This window comes from Callorhinus ursinus, unplaced genomic scaffold (genome assembly GCF_003265705.2).
Source record: "Callorhinus ursinus isolate GAN/ISIS: 27379988/994484 unplaced genomic scaffold, GSC_fseal_2.0 scaffold16, whole genome shotgun sequence".
Taxonomy (NCBI): Eukaryota; Metazoa; Chordata; class Mammalia; order Carnivora; family Otariidae; genus Callorhinus; species Callorhinus ursinus.
Window position 1 is genome coordinate 7,948,571 of NW_027397078.1, and position 26,872 is coordinate 7,975,442.

Below are 26,872 nucleotides of genomic sequence, written 5' to 3' on the forward strand. Positions count from 1 at the left end.
ATTTGTACACGGAAAACCCCATTCCCCTTTTTTTCTCTACCCTGCCCTAAAGTTGCTTTGTGGCTAAGGCCACCCCTGGGAATAACTGTGGAGTAAGTGAAATGAATCTTTGTTTTCAATGCCTAACACATTCCAGACCCCAGGAACCACTGCCAACCCCTTGGGTCTAAGTTCCTCTCACATCCCCCTTCTCTCCTGTTCTGTCCATCTTCCTGGACTCTAGTGTCCCATGCCCCTGGGTGAGAGGGAGGGCAACTGTGGTAGAAAACAAAGGGACTGGGCTTAATGGGCTGTCCCACCAGGAAAACTGGCACAGTTCTTAGTACTTAGCCACTGGCTTGACTCTAATTCAAGCACTGCAGTCTCGGTTTCATCCTGGGCTGGAATTTTCATCACCTGCCCCCATCCTGTTCCCCTCTCCCCCCACCACACACACCCCGGAGGCCAGTTAACTACACTTTCCCCCACTGGGCACGGCCATCTGGGCTACTCCAGGGAGGCAAGTTAGTCCACCTGTAGGACAAACACCACACGCTGGGCCGCGCTGAGCAGGAGACCAGAGCCGAGGAGAAACCGGGGGTTGTGGCCCGAGACAACCACCCCAGCGGAGGGAAGGCTGTCGGACAGGGAGGCGTTGAGCGGCCCCTCGGTGGTGTTGGCCACCTCCTCCACTGGGGCCCTCGGGGCCAGCAGCTTGGAGAGGAGGCTGCTGAACCTACTCACGGTGGTGGCCTCTGGCTCTGGGGACGGGCCTGGACTGGATGCGGTGAGGTTCAGCTCCTCGGGGTCCACACACAGGCCATCGGAAGAGCGCCCAAAGGCCACCTGGCTGAGGTCCAGGCCGGCCACGGAGCCCGGGGCGGCGCACGGCACGTCGGACACGCGCCCGGAGCTCTCCATCCAGTCCCGCAGCCACTCCAGGCGGCAGTCACAGCGCCACGGGTTGCGGAAGAGAAAGAGGCGGCCCAGGAAGAAGCCAGGCTGGAAGGCGGCCCAGGCCAGCACAGTGAGGTGGTTGCCATTGAGGTGCAGAGTGAGGAGGCCCGAGAGGTTCTGGAAGGCGCCCTCCTCCACGAAGGCGATGCTGTTGCGGTCCAGGTAGAGCAGCTCAAGCTCGGCCAGGTCGGCGAACCAGGCGCGCGCCACAAGGCCCAGCGCGTTGCCGCCCAGGTTGAGCGTGCGCAGGCGGCGCAGGCCTACAAAGGCTTCGGCGGGCAGCTCGGCCAGCAGGTTGTCGTTGAGCAGCAGGTGCTCCAGGGCGCCGCAGTCGCGAAAGGCGCCTGCGTGCACGGCGCGGACGCGGTTGGCCTGCAGGCTGAGCGAGCGCAGGCGCCTCATGCCCTGCAGCGAGCTGGAGGCCACCGCCTCGATGCGGCTGCCCTCCAGGTGCGCATGCGTCAGGTTGGCCAGGCCGCGCAGCGCGCCGGGCACGCGGCGGAAGAGGTTGTCGAAGGCGGTGAGCTCGCGCAGGGCGGGCAGCTCGGCCAGGAGGCGCTCGGGCACGGTGGAGAGGCGGCAGGACGCCAGGTCGAGGCGGCGGAGGCGGCTGAGTGCGGCGAAGGTGCGAGCGTGCAGGTAGCGCAGCTCGCCGTTGTGCGCCAGGCGCAGCTCGGCCAGACGCGGCAGGCCCTTGAAGGCGCCGGGCGTGATGAAGGACAGGTTGTTGTGGCGCAGCGACAGGCGGCGCAGCGACGGCAGCGTGCCAAAGGCCCGCTCGCCCAGGAAGCGCAGGCCGTTCCGGTCCAGGTCGATGGAGGCCGCCTCGCACGGAAACTCGGCCGGCACCCGCAGGAGGCCGGCGCGGTCACAGCGCACGGAGCAGCCGCGCTCGGTACTGCTGCAGGCGCAGGCGGCGGGGCAGGTGCGCGTGCAGGCCTCCTCGGCCCAGGCCCTAGGCAGGCCGAAAACCACCGCTGGGAGGTGGCGGGGGGGGGGGGTAGAGAAGACAGAAAAGAAACAACCATCAGCCTAAGGGTCGCCCCAGTAAAGTCCTACCTGTCCACGTGGCAGGGTTCTGCCCTCCACCAAGTTCTCACACCTCCTACATAACCGCGCCCTCCGAATGGCCTCTTTCCAGCTCCCAGGCCTTACACACGCAGGTTCCCCACCCACGCCGCCCTCCCCTTTGCTTTCCAGTTATCTTCACCAGCAAAAACCGGCTGGGATTCTGGCATCTGACCCAATTCTAAACACTCTCCTGACTGTAACAAAACTTGGTGCTCTCCTAGAGTTCAGCCTAGAGGGTTCACTGCATGCACAGGGGGACCTGGAGGGCATCACCGTGGTCTGTGCCCCAGTCCTGTGCTGCCCAATGCTGTAGTCACTAGCTACATGTGGCTACTGAGCATTTGAAATGTGGCTAGCCCGAATTGAGATGTGCTGGAAGTGTAAAATACACACCACGTCTCAAAGACTTAGTACCAAAAAATATATATATATATATATCTCATCAATAATTCTTATACTGATTACATGTTGAAATGAATTTTAGATTTACGGGATTAACTAAAATATTAAAATTAATGTCAACTGTTTCTACATTTTTAATGGGGCTACTTTGAAAATTTAAACATTTGTGGCTTGAATTATATGTTTATTGGTGCTGCTCTCTAGTCCCTCCCGCTATAAGAATTCAGTTTCTGAAAACCACCCCACCCCGCATTGAGAAAATTAAGCCTCATGAAGAAGAGTGAATTAGGAAACAGGAGGTTGGGCAAGAAAGAAAACCCTCAGTCTTTTTTTTTTTTAACACTACATTTAAGCCATAAGGACAGCATTCTAAATTAACAATGACCTTCTTACACATCTCAAAAAAATAACTGTGGACACTGTGGAGTTAATTTTCATTCACCAGCCCTTGCTCTCTATAGACTTTTACACATAATCACAGGAAAGAATGGTGCTTATAAATTAATTTTGTTCTGAGCATATGAATGGAGAATCAGATAAAGACTTCAAAAGCCTTCCAGGAGGCCTGCCACCTGCAGCAAAACAGAATGGTAGCCAGAGGTCCCAAGCCCCATCTTGAGTTCCAAGGGAAAAGGCAGCATGAAAGATGCCCACAAGTTTTATTTTCTGGCCAGGAGCAGCTCGCAGGTGGAGTGCGCTCGATCTGAAATTCCTGTAGAAGAACAAAGGTACCCAGAGGTAAACCTGACCATGATACTCATAATATCTAGCCCTCCTCAGCAGTACTCCCAAATTCCTAGCAAACAGCCTGACCTACCATTCAGTCCCTCCCACTGTGTACACATTACCCTGCCTTGGAGCCCTTGTAGGAACCTGAAGGCGTGGCCACACAAGGAGTGTGCAGAATATGCTTGCTTCTGCCTCCGTGGCTTTGTTCAGCTTCCAGTGTCTTCGGTACATTTGTTGTGGACACTCCGTGTTTTTTCAGCTGCTAGGAAGGGGTTCAGCTATTTCAGACTTGGCTGGAGAACCCTCAGCCCTTTGAGCAACCCTTCTGTTATAAACTGTAGCTTAACTGTAGTTAAACATTCTGATGTTACAGAGGCTTGACTTAGCTCTAACCTCTCCCTAAGAACTGTGAACTAGACGCCAAACTTCCAGCAAGGTTCTTGGACCCTGTGCTGAGCTTGACTGTAAACAGGGCAGCAGTTGGGCTAGAGAGACACCCTTTTAGAGAGACAGAGCCAAGAATATAACCTTAACTCCAGGCGTCAGCGGGACAGGGGTGGGACCTTTTTCTGTCACAACTCTTCCAACTGGGTCAAGTAGAAGGCATCAGATTTCCTTACAAATAGTCCTTCATTCTACTCTCTTCTTTTTAATTAAGAGAAGTGCACTCTCAACCGTATGACTCATGTTTCTAGTCCACAATAGCTAACATTGTTCCAGGCACACTAAATGTTTGCAGAATTAAATGGAATTGATGCCTTCTTCTGTAATGATTCCTCCTGGAGGATGTCATTTATTAAAAACAAAACAAAACCAAAAAAAAAACCTCTTGGCTTTGTCAAGAAATTCCTAGGATTAGTTAATAAAATGGAGCTGCCAATTTTTCTAACACTTGCAACAGGGATGGGAGTGAAACTTTTTATTGTGTATCCTTTTTATCTTTTAAACGTTGAACCATGTGAATCTATTCCCTATTTCAGAAAATAGATTAAGATTTATTTTAAACTTTAAACATTCAAGATGTTGTCACTATTAGCGACCTGTTTTCAACCTCTGACACTTTAAGAGCCATTAGGAATTACTAATTTACTGGATTACTTAGTGAAACTTAAATTAAATCAAGTAAATTCTCAGAACAGACAACCAAAATCCAGTACTGGTTTACCCAATATGAAGACTAAGTATATGGCTAATGATTCAAAAAAGCAGGGCACTAAAACAAAATTTAAAAAAAAAAATAACATATTTGGATGAGTTCTACCTACAATAATGGCAGAGTAGCTCGTATCAGACTAACATTCCTGCTGATAGCTAGTGTAAACTCTGAAAAAATATTTAAAGAAAAACTGTTTGAAGGCACTGGACAGCAGCCTAAACAGGCAACCAGAGTAGATACAACCCTTAAAAGAAGAGAGGCTGAGGCACCTCGTGGCTCAGGTGGTTAAACGTCCAACTCTTGATTTCTTCATTTCGGCTCAGTCATGATCTCAGGGTCGTGAGACCAAACCCCCAGGTCGGGCTCTGCACTGGGCGTGGCGTCTGCTTAAGATTCTCAATCTCCTTCTCCCTCTGCCCCTCCCCCTCCTTCCCTCTCTAAAAAAATTAATTAAAAAAAAAAGAAGAGAGGGGCGCCTGGGTGGCTCAGTTGGTTAGGCGACTGCCTTCGGCTCAGGTCATGATCCTGGAGTCCCGGGATCGAGTCCCACATCGGGCTCCCTGCTCAGCGGGGAGTCTGCTTCTCCCTCTGACCCTCCCCCCTCTCATGTGCTCTCATTCTCTCTCTCTCAAATAAATAAATAAATAAAATCTTAATAAATAAATAAATAAATAAATAAAAGAAGAGAGGCAAACTAGGTCATGACACATTTATCTGACTTTTCCTCTTATACCTGAATAACACTGTGTGTTAACTATACTGGAATTTAAAAAAAATAATAAATTATAAAAATTAAAATGAAAACTGGCTTTTCCTCTTAGGGCATTTTCAAGTCCATGCTGCAGATAGGGAGTAGAGCTCAAGGAGAAAGCAAGAGTCTTACCAGGCTGCCATGTTAGAAGTCACAGTATTATAGCGGCCACAGTGGCTGGAAATTGAAGAGGGAAAACATGGAAAATTGGCATACAACTCCCCTTAGATCCTTGTTTGAGTCCCAAAGTGCATATATGTGGGGTGACTCCAAGGAGCCAAGAACTGAAGGCCAAAAGAGCTAACCAAAGATTTCAACAATTTCCCAGTAATGGGAGACAGATTAAGAGTTCAAGGTCCACCAAGTTAGAAGGGCTTATAAAATACCTCAGGCTTTCCACTGAAACCCCAGAGGGCCACACCTTAGGAGTGAAGACCATTTCCCAGGACAAAGGGCAAAAACTGAACTAGGCCTACCCTAACAAAGCCTAAAACTAAGCCTCCTCAGTATCAAGGTGACCTGCCAGTAATTTAAGTGAATGCCATACAAAATTCAGTACTCTTCAAAGGAAGATATAGACTCTAGAATTCCTTATAACTACTATCTATGATATCTTGTATACAAATAATACTAGATACGTGAAGAAATAGTAAAACATGACACTTATCGAAAGGAAAAAAAAAAAAGTAGTTAACAGAGGCAGACCCAAAGACTGCCCAGAGGTTGGAATTACCAAACAAGGATTAATTATAAATATGTTAAGGAATTTACAGGAAAAGATGGATATAATGGGTGAAGACATGGAGAATTTGAATTTTAGAAGAGATATGGAAACTAAAAATGAACCCAGTGGAAATCTTAGTACTGAAATAATACAATATTTGAAATTTTATTTTTTTAAAGATTTATTTATTTTAGAGAGAGAGCACGGTGGGGAAGGGGAGAGAGAGAGAAAGAAAGAATCCTCAAGCAGACTCCCAGCAGAGCACAGAGCCCGATGGAGGGCTCAATCCCACGACCCTGAGATCACGACCTGAGCCAAAATCACCAGTTGGACATCCAACCAACTGAGTCACCCAGTCGCCCCACAGTATTTGAAATTAAAAAAAAAAAATCATTGAATAAGAAAAACAGATTCGACACATCAGAAGAAAAGATTTCATGAAGAGAGGTCAATAGAGATTACAGAAGCACAGAGGAAAAAAAAGACTGGAAAAAATATGATTGGAACTTCAGTGACCTGTAGGATAATGTCAGGCAATTGGACTAACATGCATGTATTTGGAATCGCAGAGGACAGAAGAGAGAATACAGCAGAAAAATAATTGAAGACAATTTCTAAAATTTGATTAAAACCAAGAAGCCCAGCAAACTCCAACTAACATCACACACACACACACACAGATACACTTCCAGACACATCATAGTCAAACTGCTGAAAACCAAAGACAGAAAATTCCTTAAAGCCTCCAAAGAAAAAAGACTACATAGAGTACACAACAATAAAGATGATGACTAACTGCTTATCAGAAACCACAGAGGCTGTAAAACAATAAATCTTTTAAAAAAATTTTTTAAGTAAACTCTATGCCCAATGTGGGGCTCGAACTCACAACCCCGGGATCATGAGTCCCATGCTCTACCAACTGAGCAGCCAGGTGCCCCCTGGAATTGTATCTTTTAAAGTGCTGGAAAAGGGGTGCCTGGCTGCCTCAGTCAGTTAAGCGTCCAATTCTTGATTTCAGCTCAGGTCATGATCTCAGGGTCCTGAGACCGAGCCCCAACTGGGGCTCCGTGCTCAGCGCGGAGTCTGCTTGTCCCTCTCCCTCTGCTCTTTCCCCCACTCTCTCTCTCTCTCTCTCTCAAATAAATAAAATCTTTTAAAAAAATAAATAAAATGGGGGTGGGAGGGATGGGGTGGCTGGGTGATAGACATTGGGGAGGGTATGTGCTACGGTGAGCGCTGTGAATTGTGCAAGACTGTTGAATCACAGATCTGTACTTCTGAAACAAATAACGCAACATATTTTAAGAAAAAAGAAAAAGAAGAAGATAGCAGGAGAGGAAGAATGAAGAGTAAGTCAGAGGGGGAGACGAACCAGGAGAGACGATGGACTCTGAAAAACAAACTGAGGGTTCTGGAGGGGAGGAGGGTGGGGGATGTGTTAGCCTGGTGATGGGTATTAAAGAGGGCACATTCTGCGTGGAGCACTGGGTGTTATGAACAAACAATGAATCATGGAACACTACATCAAAAACAAATGATGTAATATATGGTGATTAACATAACAATAAAAAAATTTTAAATAAATAAATAAAATGCTGGAAAAGGGGCACCTGGCTGGCTCAGTCAGTGGAGCATGGGACTCTTGATCTCAGGGTTGTGAGTTTAAGCCCCACACTGGGTATGGAGATTATGTAAATAAAAATTAAAAAATTAAGTGCTGGGAAAAAAGCAAATCTGGCAACCTAGAATTCTATATCCAATAAAAATATCTTCAGAAATGAAGTAAAATAGAGATACTTTCAGGGTAACAAAATCTGTGAAAATTCATCCCTAGCAGATCTTCCACACAACAAGAAATGAAGACATTCTTTAGCCTGAAGGAAAACGATAACTAGAGGAAAATCAGGTCTATGGAAAGGAATGAAGATCAATGGAAATGGAAAGGAATGAAGATCAATGGAAATGGCCAATAATGTCACAAAAAGACTACTTTTTTCTCATTTTAATTGCTTAACAGATAAGTGACTGTTTAAAGCCAAAATAACAATGTACTGGGGAGGTTTTAACATATGTAAATGACAAATATGACAACAAAAGCATAAAGGATAAGAAGGGAGGTAAAACTGAATTGTACTCTTACAAGGATCCTACATTATACATGAAGCAGTATAAGATTAATTCAAGGCAGGGCGCCTGGGTGGCTCAGTTGGTTAAGCGACTGCCTTCGGCTCAGGTCATGATCCCAGAGTCCCGGGATTGAGTCCCGCATCGGGCTCCCTGCTCAGCAAAGAGCCTGCTTCTCCCTCTGACCCTCCCCGCTCTCATGTACTCTCTCTCTCTTATTCTCGCTCTCTCAAATAAATAAATAAATCTTTTTAAAAAAAAGATTAATTCAAGACAGACCATGATAAATTAAAGATGCATATTGCAATCCCTAGAAAATAAAAAAAAAGAATCTTGACCCCCATCTCACACTATACAAAAAAAACTCATTTTAGGTGGACCACAGACCTAAATGTAAAAGCTAAAACTATAAAGCTTCTTGAAGACAATATAAGAGAATATCTTTTGTGACCTAGTGGTAAGCTAGGTCTTCTTAGAACCAAAAAGAAAAAAAAAGGGCGCCTGGGTGGCTCAGTTGGTTAAGCGACTGCCTTCGGCTCAGGTCATGATCCTGGAGTCCCGGGATCGAGTCCCACATCTGGCTCCCTGCTCAGCAGGGAGTCTGCTTCTCCCTCTGAGCCTCTTCCCTCTCATGCTATCTCTCATTCTCTCTCTCTCAAATAAATAAATAAAATCGTTAAAAAAGAAAAAAAAACCATAAAAGAAGAAAGTAATAACTTGGACTTTATCAAAATAAAAAAAGTCTGCTCTTTGAAAGACACTGTTAAGAGAATGAAAAGAGGGGTGCCTGGGTGGCTCAGTCGGTTAAGCATCCGACTCTTGATTTCGGCTCAGGTCAGGATCTCAGGATTTCGGCTCAGGTCCTGGGATCAAGCCCCGAGTTGAGCCCCGCATTGAGCCCCACACTGGGCTCCACACTCAGAGAATCCTGCTTTAGGATTCTCCCTCTGCCCCTCCCCTCACTAGCTCCAGCGGGTGCATGCTCTCTCTCTAAAATAAATAAATTATTATTTTTTTTTTTTTTTAAGAGAGAATGAAGACAGGCCACAGACTGGGAGAAAATAGCTGTTTATTTTCTCTGTATATATCTCATAAAAGACTTGTATCCAAAATATATAAAGAACTCTCAAAACTCAGTGATAAGAAACCAGACAACCTAATTAATAAATGGGCAAAATATGTGAAGAAACACTGGACCAAAAAAAGATACACAGAAGGCAAATAAACATATAAAAATATGGTCAACATCATTCGTTGTTAGGGAAATGCCAATTAGGAATTGCATCCTATTAGAATGACTAAAATTATAAAGACTGACATACCAAGTGTTGGAGAACATATGGAATAACTGGGACCCTCTTACAGGGTTGGTGGGAGTGTAAAATGGTACAACCACACTGGAAACAATGTGGCAGTTTCTTTAAAAGTTAAACATACGCCTACCTTATGATGCCCGCATTCTACTCCTGGGGAAATAAAAGCATATGTCCATACAAAAGACTTGGGCATGACTGTTCACAGCAGATTTATTCATAACCCAGAACTGGAAACAACATAAACACCCACCAAGTCTGAACAGGTAAATTATCATGTATCTACACAGTGGAATACTACTGGGTGATAAAAAGAAATGGACGAATCTCAAGATAATTCTGCTGAGTGAAAGAAGCCGAACAAAAAAAGATACATAGTATCTGATCCCACTTACATAAATTATTTTTCTGTAGTAACAGAAAAATCAGTGGTTGCTCACCGATGGGTGGGGAAGCAGGGAGGGACAGGAAGGAGGGATTATACAGGGGCATGAATCTTGGAGGTAATGGATTTATCTTGATTGTGCTGATGGTTTCACAAGGGTACACTTCAAATATGTTGTTTGTTAAATGTCAATTTTATATTTCAATGAAGTTCTTTTTTTTTAAGATTATTTGTTTGAGAGAGAGCACGAGAGAGCATGAGCAAGCATGGGGAGGAGGGCAGAGGGAGAGAGAAATTTAAGCAGACTCCACGCTGAGTGCTGAGCCCGTCACAGAGCCCCACGTGAAGCCCCACAATGGAGCCCGACAGGGGTGCTCGATCTCACGACCCTGAGATCACAACCTGGGCTGAAACCAAGAGTCAGACACTTAACCAACTGCACTACCCAGGTGCCCCAATAAAGCTGTTTTTTAAAAAAAAGATATTAAGGAAAGTAAGGAAGATATACATCATACATGTATGTGACTTGTATACAGAATATAAAAACAACTACAAATGAATAATGAAAAGACAACTAAATAAATATAAATAAAATAAAATAATAAAATTAAATAAATAAATAAAAATGGGTAAAAGAGGGGCGCCTGGGTGGCTCAGTCGTTAAGCGTCTACCTTCAGCTCAGGTCATGATCCCTGGGTCCTGGGATCAAGCCCCGCATCGGGCTCCCTGCTCGGCGGGAAGCCTGCTTCTCCCTCTCCCACTCCCCCTGCTTGTGTTCCCTCTCTCACCGTGTCTCTCTCCGTGAAATAAATAAAATCTTTTTAAAAAAATGGGTAAAAGACTTGAACACTTCACGACAGAATATATTAAGTAGCCATTAAGCACATGAAAAGGTGTTCACCATCGTCAGCCATTAGGGAAGTGCCAATTAAAACGACAATGAGATTTCCCTATACACCCATTAGAATGGTAACAATTCAAAAGACTGACAACCCCAAATGTTGGCAAAGATGTAGACCAACTGGATTCTCTTACATGGTTGGTGGGAGTGGAAAATAGTTCAGTAACTTTGCAAAACTTTGGCAGTATCTATTAAAGCTAAACATATGCCTACCCTATGACTCAGCAATTCCACTCCTAAGTATTTACCCAAGAGAAATAAAAGAAAGGTCCACATAAAGACTGTATAAGAATGCTTATAGTGGCTTATTCATAATAGATAAAAACTGGGAATTACCCAACAGTACAGAAATAAAAGGGAACAAACTATTGATACAAACAACAAAAACATTATGTTGAGCCAAAGAAATTTGACACAAAAGAGTACATACTATAGGATTATACTTCTATGCAGTCCCAGAACAGCTGTTGGCAGTGGCTCTGGGAGCTCAACAGAATAAAGCCTGCAGATGGACTCCATCTCAAAAGACAGCAAATATCTATAACACATAGTTTAGGAATGTTATCTGGGTGATAGGAGCATGTATCATGCAGTTCAAATTAATCAAATTTTATGGGTTTCTTTTTAATTAGTGTTTGCTCAAAGCTAAGTTTGCTACCTTTTTTCATTTCATACAACAATCTGCAAGGTAAGTATTATTCTCTTCCTCTCACGAAGGAGGAAACTGAGGTTCAAGGTGGTTAAATGACATCAACCTTTGGTTTCTGTCTTTCCATTATGCTGTACTCTCCTCCAGCCGACACACCTAGCCTCTCTGAGCTTCCGTCTCTTTAACTGTAAACTGAAGGGCCTGCACTTCCTGCCCTTTGGGGGCCCTTCCGGCTCTCATTTTCCACGGCCAGGCAGCAGCTGTTGCCAACCACCACCTCTAAGAAAAAATACCCCAGTCGGAGCACCATGAGTCTCTGCCGCCACCTCCCAGACACAGCTGTTTGGACTGCAGATAAACATTTGACCTAAGCAGAGCCAATCAGATTAATTCAACACAACCCACCGGCCGTGAACATGGAATGGGCAGTGAGATCGTGTGAGCATCATTCAGTACAGCACTGGGACTAGGGTCTGTACCAGAGCCACGTGCATGTCAGAGTTGTAAGGGAGCAGGACTCAAAGGCAAGATGAGGAAAGACAAAACCCAACGTGAGAATCACCGAGATGGAGATCAGAAAGAGTGGGAGGTTGCTAGCCAGCTCTCTAGTTCCCAGAAGGCCCGGCTATAGCTGTCTCTATGGCATTTCCCCATTTCCATTTTACAAACCCACTCAAACCATCTGCATGGACAAGTGGATTTCTGTTCCTTGCGACCAAACCATCTCTGATAGTAGTGGACGTTTGATACCTTTTCTGGCTACCCAGCACCTTTTAAGTACTCTTTCTACATTTAGGAAATTTTCTACATTGTAAGTCCTGCCTCCTCAAATTAGAAGCCAGGAATTCTCTTTCCCAAAATCCCTTGCAGTTAGGGTCCAGACACGTGACCTAGCTTTGTTGATCAGACACCCCCAGGGACACTTGGATTCAGAAGTAAGTGCCAGGCAGAAACCATTTTCTGGCCAGGATGATGGCAGAGGCATCTGGATTTCAGGCTCCCGGAGTGGAATTTCTGGCACCCAGCACCCAGCATGATGCCCATGATCTGCCAGGTGGGTCCACCAGCGGTGGTGGTCTCAGAGCCTTTGCTGGAGCTGCCCCGCTCCCTGGTTTAGGCATTGCTCTGGGCAGTGGGCCTCCAACCAGGAAGACTGAGAACACCTCACATTCCTGAACAAACCCTTTCTTGGCTTCAACGGTACCTTAAGCAGGCACTGTGGTTTGCAGCAAGAGTCCAAAACACCATCAGAAGTAGAACAGGTCCCCTTAATCTCTCTCGTACCATCTCCTCCTTCTGGCCCCTTCCCCTTTCCCCCAAAGGACCTCGTGAACTCCCCACCTTAAAAGAGAAAGCTACTCAAATTCAGGACCAGGCAGTGCCCCTCAAGCAAAAGGAAGCTCCTTGTTATTCACTGCCACAACATATAGAATATGGAATCAAAATTTGCTTAGTCCCTCCCTGATTTTTCCAAATGCAAATGAAAAGGGCCCTCTCCTGTCATAAGCAGTGATTATTCCAAAAACAAATCTCCTCGGCTGTCCAGGGCCCAGTTCCATGGGGATACTTTGGCCAGAAAAACATTTACCAAATTAAAATAAAGATCACAGTTTGTGAGAAGTGAAGGTTAAACTCCCTGGCAGTTGCTTAGCAATTTCTGTTCACACACCAGTATTTTTGAGAGGGATCTGTGTGGAAATCTGAAAAGGTTTCAGTGCTTTTATTCCCAGCCTGATGTTGGAGAGAGGAAGATGGGAAATTCAGCCAAACTGGCCCAGGCTCAGGACTGGCCTCTGCTCAGCCAGCCTCTCTGTCACAGCTCGGGCGGGACACACATGTGGGGCTTTCCAGAGCATTCAGTCTGGAAACACTCATCCTGAGGGCACGTCCTCTCCAGTTCTCTCATAAACTCTGATGACACTGCCTTTCATCCCTGCCTTCTCATACTGCTTTTTTGGGCTTTTTGTTTTGCTTTAACCTCAGCCAAGCTTTCTGAATCTCAGTTTCCTCCTCTGTAACAGGCGGACCATTATGAGGAACGGATGAGTTGTAAAGCTCGAAACAGCTGTGAAAGCATGGGCTAAAGCTATTAGCAGGCTCCATGAGGCACTGTTGTCACAGGATTAAATCTCACCAAGAGACTAGTACTTCAAGGACCATGTGGAGATCTGCCCCAAAGTGGAAAGCAAGACACCAAGTATGAGAATAGTGAAGTTATTACAAATAGACTACAAGGAAGAGTCTACAATGGTTCTCTACCTGGGCTGCACATTAGAATGACCTGAGGAGCTTTCCAGCCACTCACAATGCTCGGGCCAGACACCATACCAATTAAATCGGAATCTTCAGGGGTGGAACCAAGCACTGTGCTCCGCGGATGATCCCAATACACTGCCCAAGTCAAAAACCAAGGGTCTAGGTGGACCAACTTTATAAAAATGGGATTTATCCATGCGGTATAAAATGTTACAAGGTGTAACCTAGAATTACGATATGCCCCAGCAATTCCACTCCTAGGTATATACCCAAAGGATGTGAAAGCAGGTGTTTTAATAAATACTTGTGCATGATTGTTCATAGCAGCATTATTCACAAAAGAGGGAAAAAATTCCCCAAAGAGGGAAACAAATGTCCATTGACAGATGAATGGATAAACAAAATGTGGTCTGTCCACACTGTGAAATATTATTCTGCCATAAAAAGGAATGAAGTAGTGATACACACTACAAAGTGGATGAACCTCAAAAACATTATGCTAGGGGTGCCTGGGTGGCACAGTCGGTTAAGCATCCGACTGGGCTCAGGTCGTGATCTCAGGGTCATGAGATCGAGCCCCACGTCGCCCTCCGAGCTCAGCGTGGAGTCTGCTTGATATTCTCTCCCTCTCCCTCCGCCCCTTCCCCCGGTGTTCTCTCTCTCTCAAATAAATAAATAAATCTTTAAAAAACAAAAACAAAAATTACATTATGCTAGGTGAAAGCAGCCAGACACAGAGACTACACACTGTATGATTCCATTTACATGAAATACCCAGAATAGGCAAATCCTAGCAGATTAGTGAATGCCAGGGGCTGGGTGTAGTAATAATGGGGAGTGACTGCCTAATAGGTACAGGGTCTCCTTTCAGGGTGATGAAAATGTCTTGGAAATAGAGGTGATGGTTGCACAACATTGTGAATGTGCTAAATGCTGCCAAACCATACACTTTAAAATGGTTCATGGTTTGGGGCACCTGGGTGGCTCAGTCAGTTAAGCGTCCAACTCTTGATCTCAGTTCAGGTCTTGATCTCATGGTCACGAGTTCAAGCCCTGCACTGGGCTCCACGCTAAGTGTGGAGCCTACTTTAAAAAATAAAAAAAATAAATAAAGAATTTAAAATGGCTCATGACTGGGGCGCCTGGGTGGCTCAGTCGGTTAAACGTCCAACTCTTGATTTCTTGATTTCGGCTCAGGTCATGATCTCAGGGTTGTAAGATCCAGCCCCCACGTCGGGCTCCATGCTGGGCGTGGAGTCTGCTTAAGATTCTCTCTCTCCCTCTCTCTCTGCCTCTCCCCCCACCACGCACACAGGCACACTTTCTCTCTCTTAAAAAAAAATGGTTCATGGTTAATTTTATGTTGCATGAATTTTACTTCGATAAAATAAAATAATAATGAATGTTACAAGGTGTCCTGAATCTGGGCAAATACCAGAAATGGGTCCCTGCTTTTGTTTTCTGGTCTGATGTGCTGGCCAGCCTCCACGCTGCAGGGAGGCAGGGAAGGCTGGGCTCAGATGCCCCACAGAATGATGTCTTAATGCAGACCAGCTGAGGAATTTCTCCTTCATAGGTCCTCCGCTTTTCAGATATGTGCTTTTCCCCCTTGAGGTCTGCTAAGGAGAACAGTTACTCATGGACTTTCCAACCACAGGCTGAGTTTGAAGTGTGTCTTTATCCTCATTGTTTTCAAAGAACTTGTGCCTCACGAAACCAAAATAGCAAGGGAAAATATGGTCAATTTTCTGCTTTCAGCAGAATCTATTCAGCCACTTTGGCTCTGGAAGTCATTCTACTCCCACTCCCAGCAAATGCTATCCCAGTTGCTCCTCAGGCCAAGACCCAGTGCTGGATTTTCAAAACGAAATGAGTTGGGGGGGGCAATGGAGAGGCAGTGGGAGAGACCATCCCATGGCCTCTGACCTCACGATAATCCCGGAACTTCCTCCTCACACCACAAAGGCTACCTTTTGTGACAGTAAAGAAAGAGAGGATGGTGGATTCACTCCTCAGCTTTGCTGATTAATGCGAGTCATGGGGGATGGAGAAACTGGTGTGTCTCAGGAAGGGTGGTCCGCTGACCGCCTCACTGGCCCTGTGGATCTTAGGGTGGAGAGCTGTCCCATCCGAGGAGTAGAACACAAGGCCCCAGGAAGGCCACTGGGCCTAAATATTGATAATCTCCCCAAACTGAAACAAATGCTCAACAATAGGGGGATGAATGGTGAACAAACCAGTAGCCCCCATACAATGAGTACTACTCTGCAATCAAAGCGAACGAGCTACTGGGACACCTGCGTGGCTCAGTCGGTTAATCGTCTGCCTTCGGCTCGGGTCGTGGTCCCAGGGTCCTGGGATCGAGTCCCACATCAGGCTCTCTGCTCAGTGGGGAGTCTGCCTCTCCCTCTGCCTGCCGCTCCCCTTGCTTGTGCTCACTCTCTCCCTGACAAATAAATGAATAAAATCTTTATAAAAAAAAAGTGAACGAGCTACTTATCTATGCAATGATGTCAATGATTCACGCACACATACTGCCCTACACTCCACAGCGCCTGAGTCTCGTTAATAAAGGATTTGTCCTCCTTGGGGTGCAGGTGCTCTCTCCCTACAGACTTCCTTTTCTCTTTTAAGTCAAGTTGATTGAGGTATAATTTACCTACAATAAAATGTACCCATTTTAAGTGTATAACAAATGCAACACACCCATGTAAGCACCACCCTAAAAATGATTTAGAACATTCCTACCATCCAGCAAGTTTCCTCGGGTCCCTTTGACAGCAGTCCCCTCCACATTCGCAGCTCCAGACAACCACTGATATGCTTTCTGAACTATAGATTCATTTTCCCTGTTTTAGAACTCCATATAAACGGAATCAAATGGTTCTTTCAGTCAACATGATGTTTGTGAGATGCATCTATGTTGTCTGAATGTCAGCTGTTCGTTCATTTTTTAAAGATTTATTTATTTATTTATTTGAGAGAGAAAGAAAGAAAGAGATCGCAGGGAGGGGCAGAAGGAGAGGGAGAGAGAAACCTTTGCAGACTCCTCTCTGAGCTCGGAGCCAGACTCAAGGCTCAATCTCATGACCCTGAGATCATGACCTGAGCCCAAACCAAGAGTCAAACGCTCAACCAACTGAGCCACCCATGGGCCCCAGTTGTTCATTTTTATTGCTGAGCAGTATTCCACTGTATGAGTGTACCTCCATTTGCATGTTCAGTCACCTATGGATGGGCATTTGGATTGTTTCCAGTTTTCACCTATTGTGACTAAAGCTGATGGAAGGGTTTGTGGGCAAGTCCTATTGTGGACATATGTTTTCATTCCGCATTTACCTAGGAGAGGAATTGCTGGGTCAGATGGTAAGTATCCATCTCAATTGCTCCACATCCACACCAACACATGCTATTGTCTTTTTAACCCTAGCCACCCTAGGTGTGAAGTGGTATCTCCTTGTGGGTTTGATTTGCATCTCCCTGATGACTAATGAGGTAGAGCATCTTTTCATGTGCTTATTAGTCATTTGTATATCTTCTTGGATGAAATAGCTATTCAAAACGTGTTGCCCATATTTTAAAGATGGGTTGTCTTAGGGGCACCTGGCTGGCTCAGTTTGGTAGAGCATGTGACTCTTGATTTTGGGGTCATGAATTCGAGCCCCACATTGGGCATAGAGGTTACTCAATAAAAAAAAAATTAATGGGTTATCTTATTATTGAGTTTGAAGAGTTTTTGAACTATCTACAGATTTTTTATTTTTTTTAAAGATTTTATTTATTTATTTGACAGAGAGAGACACAGCGAGAGAGGGAACACAAGCAGGGGAAGTGGGAGAGGGAGAAGCAGGCTTCCCGCTGAGCAAGGGGCCCAATGCGGGGCTTGATCCCAGGACCCTGAGATCATGACCTGAGCCGAAGGCAGACGCTTAACAACTGAGCCACCCAGGCGCACCTATCTACAGATTTTTTAGATGCAAGACCTCTATCAGATACTGTAATGGTTCTAATCTGGGCGGCTTCACCCATTCAACAAATCCTTATAGGCACCTACAATGTCTTAGACTCTAGAGACAGCAAGGTGAATAAAACTGAAACCCTGGCCCTCGTTAAAGACTTGTGGTTTACAGCAAGCCCTGGGTGAAGAACCCTGTAAAGCAAGGAATTGGGATATTATGCTGTGGACAGCAGGAAGACCCCGAAGGGACTGTCATAGTGGAGGGGAGAGGAGAGGCACTTCCGGTGAACCCTCCTCCTGTCCAGAGATTTTCTGTTCCAGTTTTGTCCCAGATTTGCCCTGCTGTGAGCCACTTCTGAGTCCCCCACGACCTTGTCTTGTCAGGCTCATTTAATCATTCTTTTTTTCTCTAGCTAAGGAGGTAGAACCCTATCCCTGCTCGCTTCTTGGGAACATGTCGTTCATAATCCTGTGACTTGTAGTCAGAGTAATATTGTCTGTGCTGCTGAGTGTGTTTTAAATTAAAGCGCCAGGGGATGTGGAGACGGTCATTAATTTTAAGTGCATCTATTGTTAGCAAATGATGTCACCGCTAAGCTCTCCAACTTGTCACAAGAAGTCTGGATGTATTTCGGGTTTCTGCAGCAGCAAGAACAGTTCCCGGTTTGCCGTGCGCAGGCTATGAATACTGTCTGCATTCTGTCAGGAATGGGAGAGCTTTGGGTACACATTTAAAATCATATTGGCTCAGAGAAGCAAACATTCTGTCCCAACGAGTCAATCAAACTTCATGTCCTTTCTAGGTAGGAGAAATGGCAAGGAGCTGGTTGTTCATAATTATATGTCAAACTCTGTCCTTTGGAGGCTCCTCGAGGTAGAAAGTCATGTCCTATTTATCATAATGTTCCCTGCACCTTGTTCCAATTTGTTTTCTCATTTATTTATTGGGTCTCCCATAAAGGAATGCAAGTCTCTCAAGGACAAAAGCTATGCAATTATATCCCTCATAATATCCCTGGAGTGTACTGAAGGTACAGTGTGTATCTGTTGATTCATTGAATAGACCAAGGTCTACTTTTTGAAAAAGTGGAATAAAGGGTAAGAAGATTCTTTTTTTTTTAAGATTTTATTTATTTATTTGACAGAGAGACACAGAGAGAGAGGGAACACAAGCAGGGGGAGTGGGAGAGGGAGAAGCAGGCTTCCCACGGAGCAGGGAGCCCGATGCGGGGCTCGATCCCAGGACCCCAGGATCATGACCAGAGCTGAAGGCAGATGCTTAACGACTGAGCCACCCAGGCGCCCCAGGGTAAGAAGATTCTAATACTACCATTTTAGAATTATCTGGTAAAATTTTCTCTGCCAGCACTGCACACAGACATCTATCACTTGAGCAGTTATCACCTCAAATAATTACATTCACCCGAGGGTCAGAAAAACAGATTCTTCGTATAGAATCCTTTACTGCAGAATTTACCAAGGGATTTTTTTTTTCCTTGGGCAATCTCAGATTTGAGCAGGTGGGGCTGTAGAGGTGTGGGAAAAAATTCTGTGATGAGTCTTTTTGTTATATTAAAACCCAAGTAACAATAGGACCAAAAACCTTGGGGAAGAATGTTTCAACATCCATAATGACTCAATTCCAACGTGATATTTTCATTTTTTTTTCCTCCCTTTAGGAAGAAGGTTTAAGGGATTTTTTTTTTTTTAACTAAATGAGCTTAAAGTAATATGACCACTGTAGTTTTTGGTGATTACACCATTGAATTCGTATCTGAAATCAGAATAAGAAAATGATGGGGCGCCTGGGTGGCTCAGTCGTTAGGTGTTTGCCTTCAGCTCAGGACATGGTCCCAGGGTCCTGGGATTGAGCCCGGCATCAGGCTCCCTGCTCCGCGGGAAGCCTGCTTCTCCCTCTCCCTCTCCCACTCCCCCTGCTTGTGTTCCCTCTCTCGCTGTCTCTCACTCTCTCAAATAAATAAAATCTTTTTTTTTAATTAAAAAAAAGAAAATTAATTCATATCTGAAATTAGAATAAGAAAATCGCCAAAAGGTTATTTCACATATTTGGCTCAGGAATTCTGTTTTTCAACAAACCAACCAACCAACCAGACCCACTACCTGTTCTGTTTTATCTCATTCTCCATTCCCTCCCCATGATCACAGTTCAGTGAAACCTAATCATAACTGGTGTCCATGTACGGCTTTCATGGAAGCCACTTGAAGATCAAGCTCCTTGGGTAAAAGCCCTGCGGTTTCCATGCATCTTCTAGAATCTTCTATGGGCTCCCCAACCCCTGCCCCCACTGGCAGCTGTCTGCTGGGGGTCAGAAGGAACAGGCCTTGGAACTCACCATGCAGCAGCAGGACCAGCATCCCGTGGCCTTTCATGCACCTGGTGGCTTAGAACCACCCAGCTGTGGAATCCCTACCTGAGGGGAAACAGCACAGGTCACCGAGCGCCCAGGAGGGGTCCCTGGAGAACCGGGACACACAGGCCCCTCCCCACACCTCCACACTTCCTCCTGAATGCTCTGCCTTTGCCCTCTTCTTCTTCACACTCACTTCTCCCCATTGATCTTGGTCTTAAGAGAAACCAGTGACAATAGTCCATCAGAAGCCCCCCATAAATTGACAGCGTGGCTCTGTTTGGAAACCCTTCATCAGACTAAAACCCTGACAGCAATGCAGATGGACTCACTGACAACCCAGCAAGCAAACGGACAGAGAGGAGACCTCTGCAGAGAAGCACTCATAAATAGTTCCCAAATGTCGCTTACTGTCCTGGGGGTCTGCCTGGTCCTGCTTCTCCTCCGAGGCACCCTTCGGCTCCCCAAGCCCATCCATCTCCCAAGTCTGGCAGCCACAGATGCTAAAAAATGGTCCAGCAGAGAAGTAAAGGGGAGTGGGGGTGGGGGAGATGGTGAGCAGGAGTCCAGGAGAAATAGTTGCTTGTGCAGGTTCGAGTGCTTATTTTTCTTTCTCCAGATTTAATGGCAGGAAAATCCTGTATCAGATGAGGATTACCAGAGATGAAAGAATGTGTCTGCCTTTCGAATCACCAAAGCCGGGGACAGATTTTGCTGACACACCAATCGGCTTTATCTCCAGGCCTTGGCCTCTCCATCTGCCTGGCCCCTTTGTCTCCTTAACCACCCCCCCCCCCGCAGACCCCACCTCCTGCCCTGACCCCAGCCCCAGCCCCCAAGCAATATGCAGCCAGAAACTGGCTTCCTGCCACCCAAACAGCATTATCAGCATTTTCAACAAGGACGAGTTACATAACCTGGAGAGGTGGGGAAGGGACAGGGCAGCTTGAAATAATGATGTTTTCCCAAAATGAGGCTGCTCACTTCCCCAAAGTGGAGTGGCTGACGGCAGATGATCCAAAACCAAGACTGTGGAGACGGTCCTTCACTACAGTAAGGCTAGAATCCTGCCTTTGGAGTTGAGGCTGTGCTAGCCACCACCTAAGGCGGCGGGTCCAGAGGCCATTTCCAGAACCTGGCTGAAGTTTCTCAAACCCATCAGGGCTCAGTTGGACTCACAGCTCCCAGAGTGTCTCCTGGGAACCAGATACCAGGGGGCGGCCGGAGCAGCAGTGCGGGCACTGGTTAGGAATGTGGAATCTCAGCACTCCCACCTGTATCCCAGACCTCTGGAATCAACATCTGCATTTTCACCAGATTCCCATGCTCGGGAAAGCCCTGGTTTAGGGGAGCGGAGGGGGCAGTTCGGGTGCCCCCCCCCCCCATTCTTCTGGCCCCAGCAGGCTTGGCTGTAGGGTCCGGCCCTCTGCTCTGCTGGGACTGACCTGCCAGGGACCCAGGGCTCAGAGCCACCCAAGGGGAGAGAGCCACATCCTGGCTGGCCCAGCCTTGGTGGCCTTGGCGTGCTAGCACTGATGGACGGAAGCCTGGAGTTCCTGTCCCACAACCGGGGCTTGGGGTGTGAATCTAGGTGTCTGCAGCTGCTGTGCCTGGAGATTTCTTGTTTTCTTGCACTTGGGCCTTGTAAGCCAATATATGGCTGAACTCCCTGGGGAAGACCTTCTCTACCTAGGAAATCAGACATTTCTCCCGGGGCGGGGGGTAAAGTCAGGAGCAGTCAGAGACCCTCAGCAGGGAGAGGAAGGGACCCAACCACCAGGCCAGCTAGCACCACGGACTCCAGCTGGAGAACGAGCCGCCTTATGATCAAAAACTTGGTTCCCAAGGGGTTAAAAGGAAGGAGGGAGGGGTGGCCACAGGAAGTGCCACCAACTGGCATGTCCTCGAGGAGAAACTTCAAAGATCGAGATAGCCTGGCCCCCAGCCACTCCGTTGCACCCGCACCAGCATCCGGGCTAACAATGTTGCAATGCAGTTGGTAGCCGATAAGAAGGGGCAGGAGAAGGGAGGAGTGTGTAAGTAAGCCTGTGAGACAGAAGTGGCCCAGGAAGCAACAGTCAGCCTTTGTAGGTGGCCTTCTGGAAAAAATTCCATCAGCAGAGGAGGGGTGGGAAGCCCTGGTGCTTCTTTGTCATTCCTGCCGCATGGGCTGGGGGGCCGCCTGCAGGGACACAGCTAGGGGCCCCTAGTGAAGGGAAAAGTCAAAATTCCTCCTGTGATTGAGACGTTCGGCCGCCTCCTCTGGGCACTCTCAGAGGGGACTTGGATACTAAACCAGATTCTTTCTATTTCTCTGCCTCCGACCCCTCCTGCTTGCACACGCAGACACACACACCCCACATGGAGACAAGACCATTCCGCGGCAACAGAGGGCATGGCCATGTGAAGCTTGACTCCAAGTGAAACAAAGCAAAGGTGCCCTGTTTCCCCCCCTCCGCCGCCTTTTTTTTTTATTTATGTAATCCCCACACCCAACGTGGGGCTCGAACTCACAACTCCGAGATCAAGAGTCACATGCTCTTCTGACTGAGCCTGCCAGGCGCCCCAAGGTGCCGTTTCATGTCATATGAGGCAAATCAGACACATGCCCAGTAGAGCCCTGGAAGGAATTGGCAATCGCTTCATTCAATGCCTTTATTTACAGATGAGGAACCTCAGGCCCAACTGCAACATGACATGTCCTCACGTTTGGTTCGGGTTCCCCCAGAAACAGATCCTGAAACAAAGATATAAATACAAGTACAGTCAACCCTCAAACCACATGGGTGGGAAACACGCAGGTCCACTCACATGAGGATTCATTTCCAACAAATACACTACAGTACTGGAAATGTATTTTCCTTATGATTTTTTTAATATTTTTATTTATTTGAGAGAGAGAGTATGAGAGGGGGGAGGATTAGAGGGAGAAGCAGGCTCCTTGCTGAGCACGGAGCCCGATATGGGACTCGATCCCGGGACTCCAGGATCATGACCTGAGCCGAAGGCAGTCGCTTAACCAACTGAGCCACCCAGGCGCCCCTCCTTATGATTTTCTTAACCATGTTTTCTTCTCTCTAGCTTATATGGCAAAAATACAGTACAGAATGCGTAGCACATAAAAAATAGGTGTTTGCTGACTGTTTATGTTCTTGGGAAGGCTTCTGGTCAACAGTAAGCTACTGGTAGTTAAGTTTTGGGGGAGTCAAAAGTTATTATGTGGATTTTCCGGCTGCCCCTAACCCCCCATGTTGTTCAAGGGTCAAGTGTGCTTGAGGTGGGAGGTGATTCCTGGAAGCACCAGCAAGAGAGTGGAGAAGGTGGAAATCGATGGTGTTAACAGACAAGTTGGCACCGTGGGCAAGCAGAGCCTAATCTACTCAGACAATATAGAGCACATATCTCAGAATTATCCCAACTGCAGGGCAGGGAGCCGGGGCATCTATCCACCAACACCCACCGTCAATAGAGGGCTGCTCCCAGAGGAGATGAGGGACTTCATATTCTCCAGCAGTCTCTGGCTACCAGGCAAAATGATGGAGACGTACTGATTCCTAAAGAAACTTCTGAGCCTGAGTGGCTCAGTCAGTTAAGTGGCTGCCTTCAGCTCATGTCATGATCTGGGCGTCCTGGGATTGAGCCCCACGTCGGGCTCCCCACTCAGCAGGGAGTCTGCTTCTCCCTCTCCCTCTATCCCTCCCCTCACTCGTGCCCTCTCTCTAATAAAATCTTAAAAAAAAAAAAAAAAAAAAAACCTTCTTTCCAGGGTCATCGCTTACAGCAAATCGAGGGGCAGAATTCTTTATGAAAGGCGGGAGTAGCTAACCTTCCCAATTTGGAATTGGTAAAGTGCCGATTACCAAGGTGGCATGGTGCAGGGAGGCGTGTTGGGATTTTTGCTCAATGCCGAGCTGCCCTGGGATAGGCTACGGGGTCTCCTTCTGTTCTGATGGGTGAGGTCACCTCTCAGGGGCTCCACAGCGGGTGGTCCCACACTCTGTGGTACAGTGATATGGGAGGCTTTGCCTGTTATTGGGAAGATACAGATTTCACCTCCAGCCTTTCTGCACTGTGGTCACAATTCACAGACACTCTGACCCTGGATGGCCACCACAACCCCCCCCCTCCTTCCTTTCCTCACTTCTCCACGTGCTGAAATTCCAAGCTTCCTGGCAGGCGTAGCACAACTGCTACTTCCTCTAAGAAATGAGCCCCTTCCTGGCACCCTCCCTTTTATGCCCACAGGCCTTGCCGTTTATAGTGTTTGGTCCAGGGCTGTGCCTGATCCAAGTCGCCCTCCCACAATGCCAAGATCACCCTGACACTGGGCAAGATGGAGGGAGACCCAGGGTGCAGAGTCAGGGGGCCCCAGGACCTCAGAACTCAGTGTCCAACAGACTCTGAACCTACATTCCTTAATCCGTCCTCCTGAGGGTAGACTGTGCCACTACTGGGTATACTCGAGAAGTGGCCTCTTAAGGGGCATCTGTTTGCACATGAGGACATGTGGGGGAAAGGGCCCTCATGGTGTGGGATGGACCCAGGCTGGGAAGAGAAGGAAGCCACACCACAGGCCCTGAGCTGGCGCCACTCTCTGCCACCACGTTCCAGCTCAGAATGCTGAGGAACATAAGAATTGCAAACTTGAACCTGGCGATTGTTATGGAGGTATCTGTCAACACAGGAGGATAGAATATATTTAACAGTTGGTGAGCTGCATTTGTAACTTTGAAATATTTAGACATATGGCTTGTGGTCCTCTGTGTACACCCTTGCCCCAGGTCCCACAAACATCAGGGATCAGCCTCTGTTTGGCACACAGGCAGAGGTACGAAAATGTTTGCCAATGGAGTCCATATGAGAATGTGTGGGGAAGTTATAGAAAGAGCACTGGGGTGATGGCCTTGACCCCTGGCGCTGTCTTTTTCTCTGACTTACTGGGTGGTCTTAGGACAGGCACCCTCACTTCCCATGCCTTACAGTACTGGACACATTCCATAATCTAGTCCAGACCACCATTCTTCAAGGGAGGCCCACAAAGGTTAAATGACCTGCCCCCCAGGGTGACAGGTAGAGGTAAAGCTAGGACCCAGTCCCCTTGCCTCCCAGTCCCTGGGCTTTTCTGGGACCCTAGCAAGACAGGGAAACACAAGATCCCTATCCCCATGGCCACTGCCACTACCTGCATGAGTAGGAGGAGATAGCCACTCCACTTCTTGCCAGGCACCCCTAACTACCTTGACTGAAATCTATTCCGTGGCTAAGATACCCAACTCCTTTGTTCTCTAGTAGCAAATTCCCGTCCTTTCACTTCCAGCCTTCCAGGCGAAACCCCCAGCTCCGTGGTCAGCTTGGGCCTTGTTGCTTACCCGGGGGGGAGGGGAGAGGCAGTGAAAACCGTGCCCTCATTCCACAGAGCCCCGGTGGAGTGACGTCGCCCCAACTGCAGGCCCGGCGCAGACTGGCGCCCCTACCCTGCCCCGGGGCGCAGGGCGCGCCACCGCAGCAATGGAGGGGGCAGCAGGCAGCGAGTCACAGGTCTGGACGTTTCGGCCCAGCCGCTCCGGGCGTCGGAGAACTAGTTCAGCTCGCTAGCCCCGGCTGGCAACCACGCGTCACACAGTGCTTTTTACCCCTTAAGGTCACGTCCTTGCGAAACCTCCGCAGCTTCTGCCTGCGTCCACCCGCCCAGCCCAACCCCGCGGGCGAGGAGGCGGGGCAGCCGGGCGCGGAGCCCCGCCCCCGCCGAGTCCCGCCCCTCCCAGCGTGGCCGCCAGAGGGCGCCCAGGCTCCGGAGCCCCGGCGGGCGGGCGGCTCCCAGCCCCAGCCCCAGACCCCACCTGCTCGCCGCCCCCGACGCGCCGCTCGGAGCAGCAAGGCCGGCGAGGCGGGGGCCCGGGAAAGTCCCAGGGCGCGTCGCTGCCGGAAACGTTAGTCACGCACCTGGAGTCGCAGAATGTCCTGCTGGAAGGGGTGCCAGGGCGAGGGCCTGACTTGCCAAAGGTCACACCCTGGGGATGTTGGTCACACCCTGGGGATGGTCTCCCAGTGCCGTGCCCTCATGTCTCGGCCACGTAGCTCTGATGGTGGCTGATACCCTGTTTGCTCATCTGTGCATGAAGAGCTGGCCCGGGGACCCTTCCTGCCATTTCATTCAACAAACGCTGCCCGCTGCCCAAAGATACACCCCTGTGGAGCCTCTTGAAATCATCGCTCTTTACCGTGCATCAAAAGTAGGTCTCTCTTCATTTCCTAGCCAAAGAAACCAGAGCTCCTCGAAGAAAGGGTTACTTCCATGGCCAGGGGCAGGCAAAGTACGATGTGATTCTGGAACGTCTTACTATTTCAGAAGACAAGCCATCGAAGACACTTGGGTAGAAGGGGAAAGTCAAGTGGTTCCACTGGCCAAAGATGGGACAAGCATCAATAACAATACTGACCGTGGGCGCCTGGGTGGCTCACTTGGTTAAGCGACTGCCTTCGGCTCAGGTCATGATCCCGGAGTCCCGGGATCGAGTCCCACATCGGACTCCCTGCTCAGCAGGGAGTCTGCTTCTCCCTCTGACCCTACCCCCTCTTGGGCTCTCCCTCTCTCACTCTCTCTCTCTAATAAATAAAATCTTAAAAAAAAAAAAAAAGAATACTGACCGTAATGAATTGAAATGCATCAAATAAACTAAATGTTTGTTAAGTCCATGGGTTTATAATGATACTTAAAAACTTCCATTAGTAGACTTTGGAGGTTACTAAAGCATTCTTTTGAAAGATGATAATTAAGGGGAAAGAATCAAGCATTTATTTTGCCTTTCCATATTTATGGACTATATAAGGTAACCAAATGCACTCAGTTGATGAGGGAAAGTGTTTTTTTGTAAAAGAATCACAGCTAATAAATCCAGAAGTGATTGAATGAGGAAACGACTATGTTGCAGCGAAATCATAAACCCTACTGATCATCCTTAACATGCCCCCAAAATGGCACAAGCAGACAGGAGGCGCCTCCTGATGTGACCTAATAGAAAGTACACAGCACTATCACCGAGGTAATCGCGGCTAAAAAAGAACCTGGAGCTAATCAAGCCTCCAGATCTAGCTACTATTTAAAGAAATATGAAGGATGGAGAAATATGTTGAAAGACACCAA

The 26,872-nt window shown here is 47.5% G+C and overlaps 1 protein-coding gene across 2 annotated transcripts; it reads right to left on the reverse strand.

Annotated features, from left to right (window-relative positions):
* Positions 1–374: 374 nt before the first annotated feature.
* On the reverse strand, positions 375–22,281 carry NYX (nyctalopin). 2 transcript variants are annotated; one of them, XM_025857372.2, is made up of 4 exons: positions 22,243–22,281; positions 20,140–20,366; positions 19,714–19,791; positions 375–1,913 (listed from the first exon to the last, which is right to left on the reverse strand). In XM_025857372.2, exons 3-4 carry the CDS (start codon positions 19,748–19,750, stop codon positions 505–507), a joined length of 1,446 nt encoding a protein of 481 aa, XP_025713157.2. In that variant the 5' UTR covers positions 19,751–19,791; positions 20,140–20,366; positions 22,243–22,281; the 3' UTR covers positions 375–504. The 2 variants fall into 2 exon arrangements, 1 of the variants encoding a protein (XP_025713157.2); XR_012381025.1 differs by lacking the exons at positions 375–1,913; positions 22,243–22,281 and adding an exon at positions 2,895–3,121 and having other exon boundaries at positions 20,140–20,448.
* Positions 22,282–26,872: the final 4,591 nt, after the last annotated feature.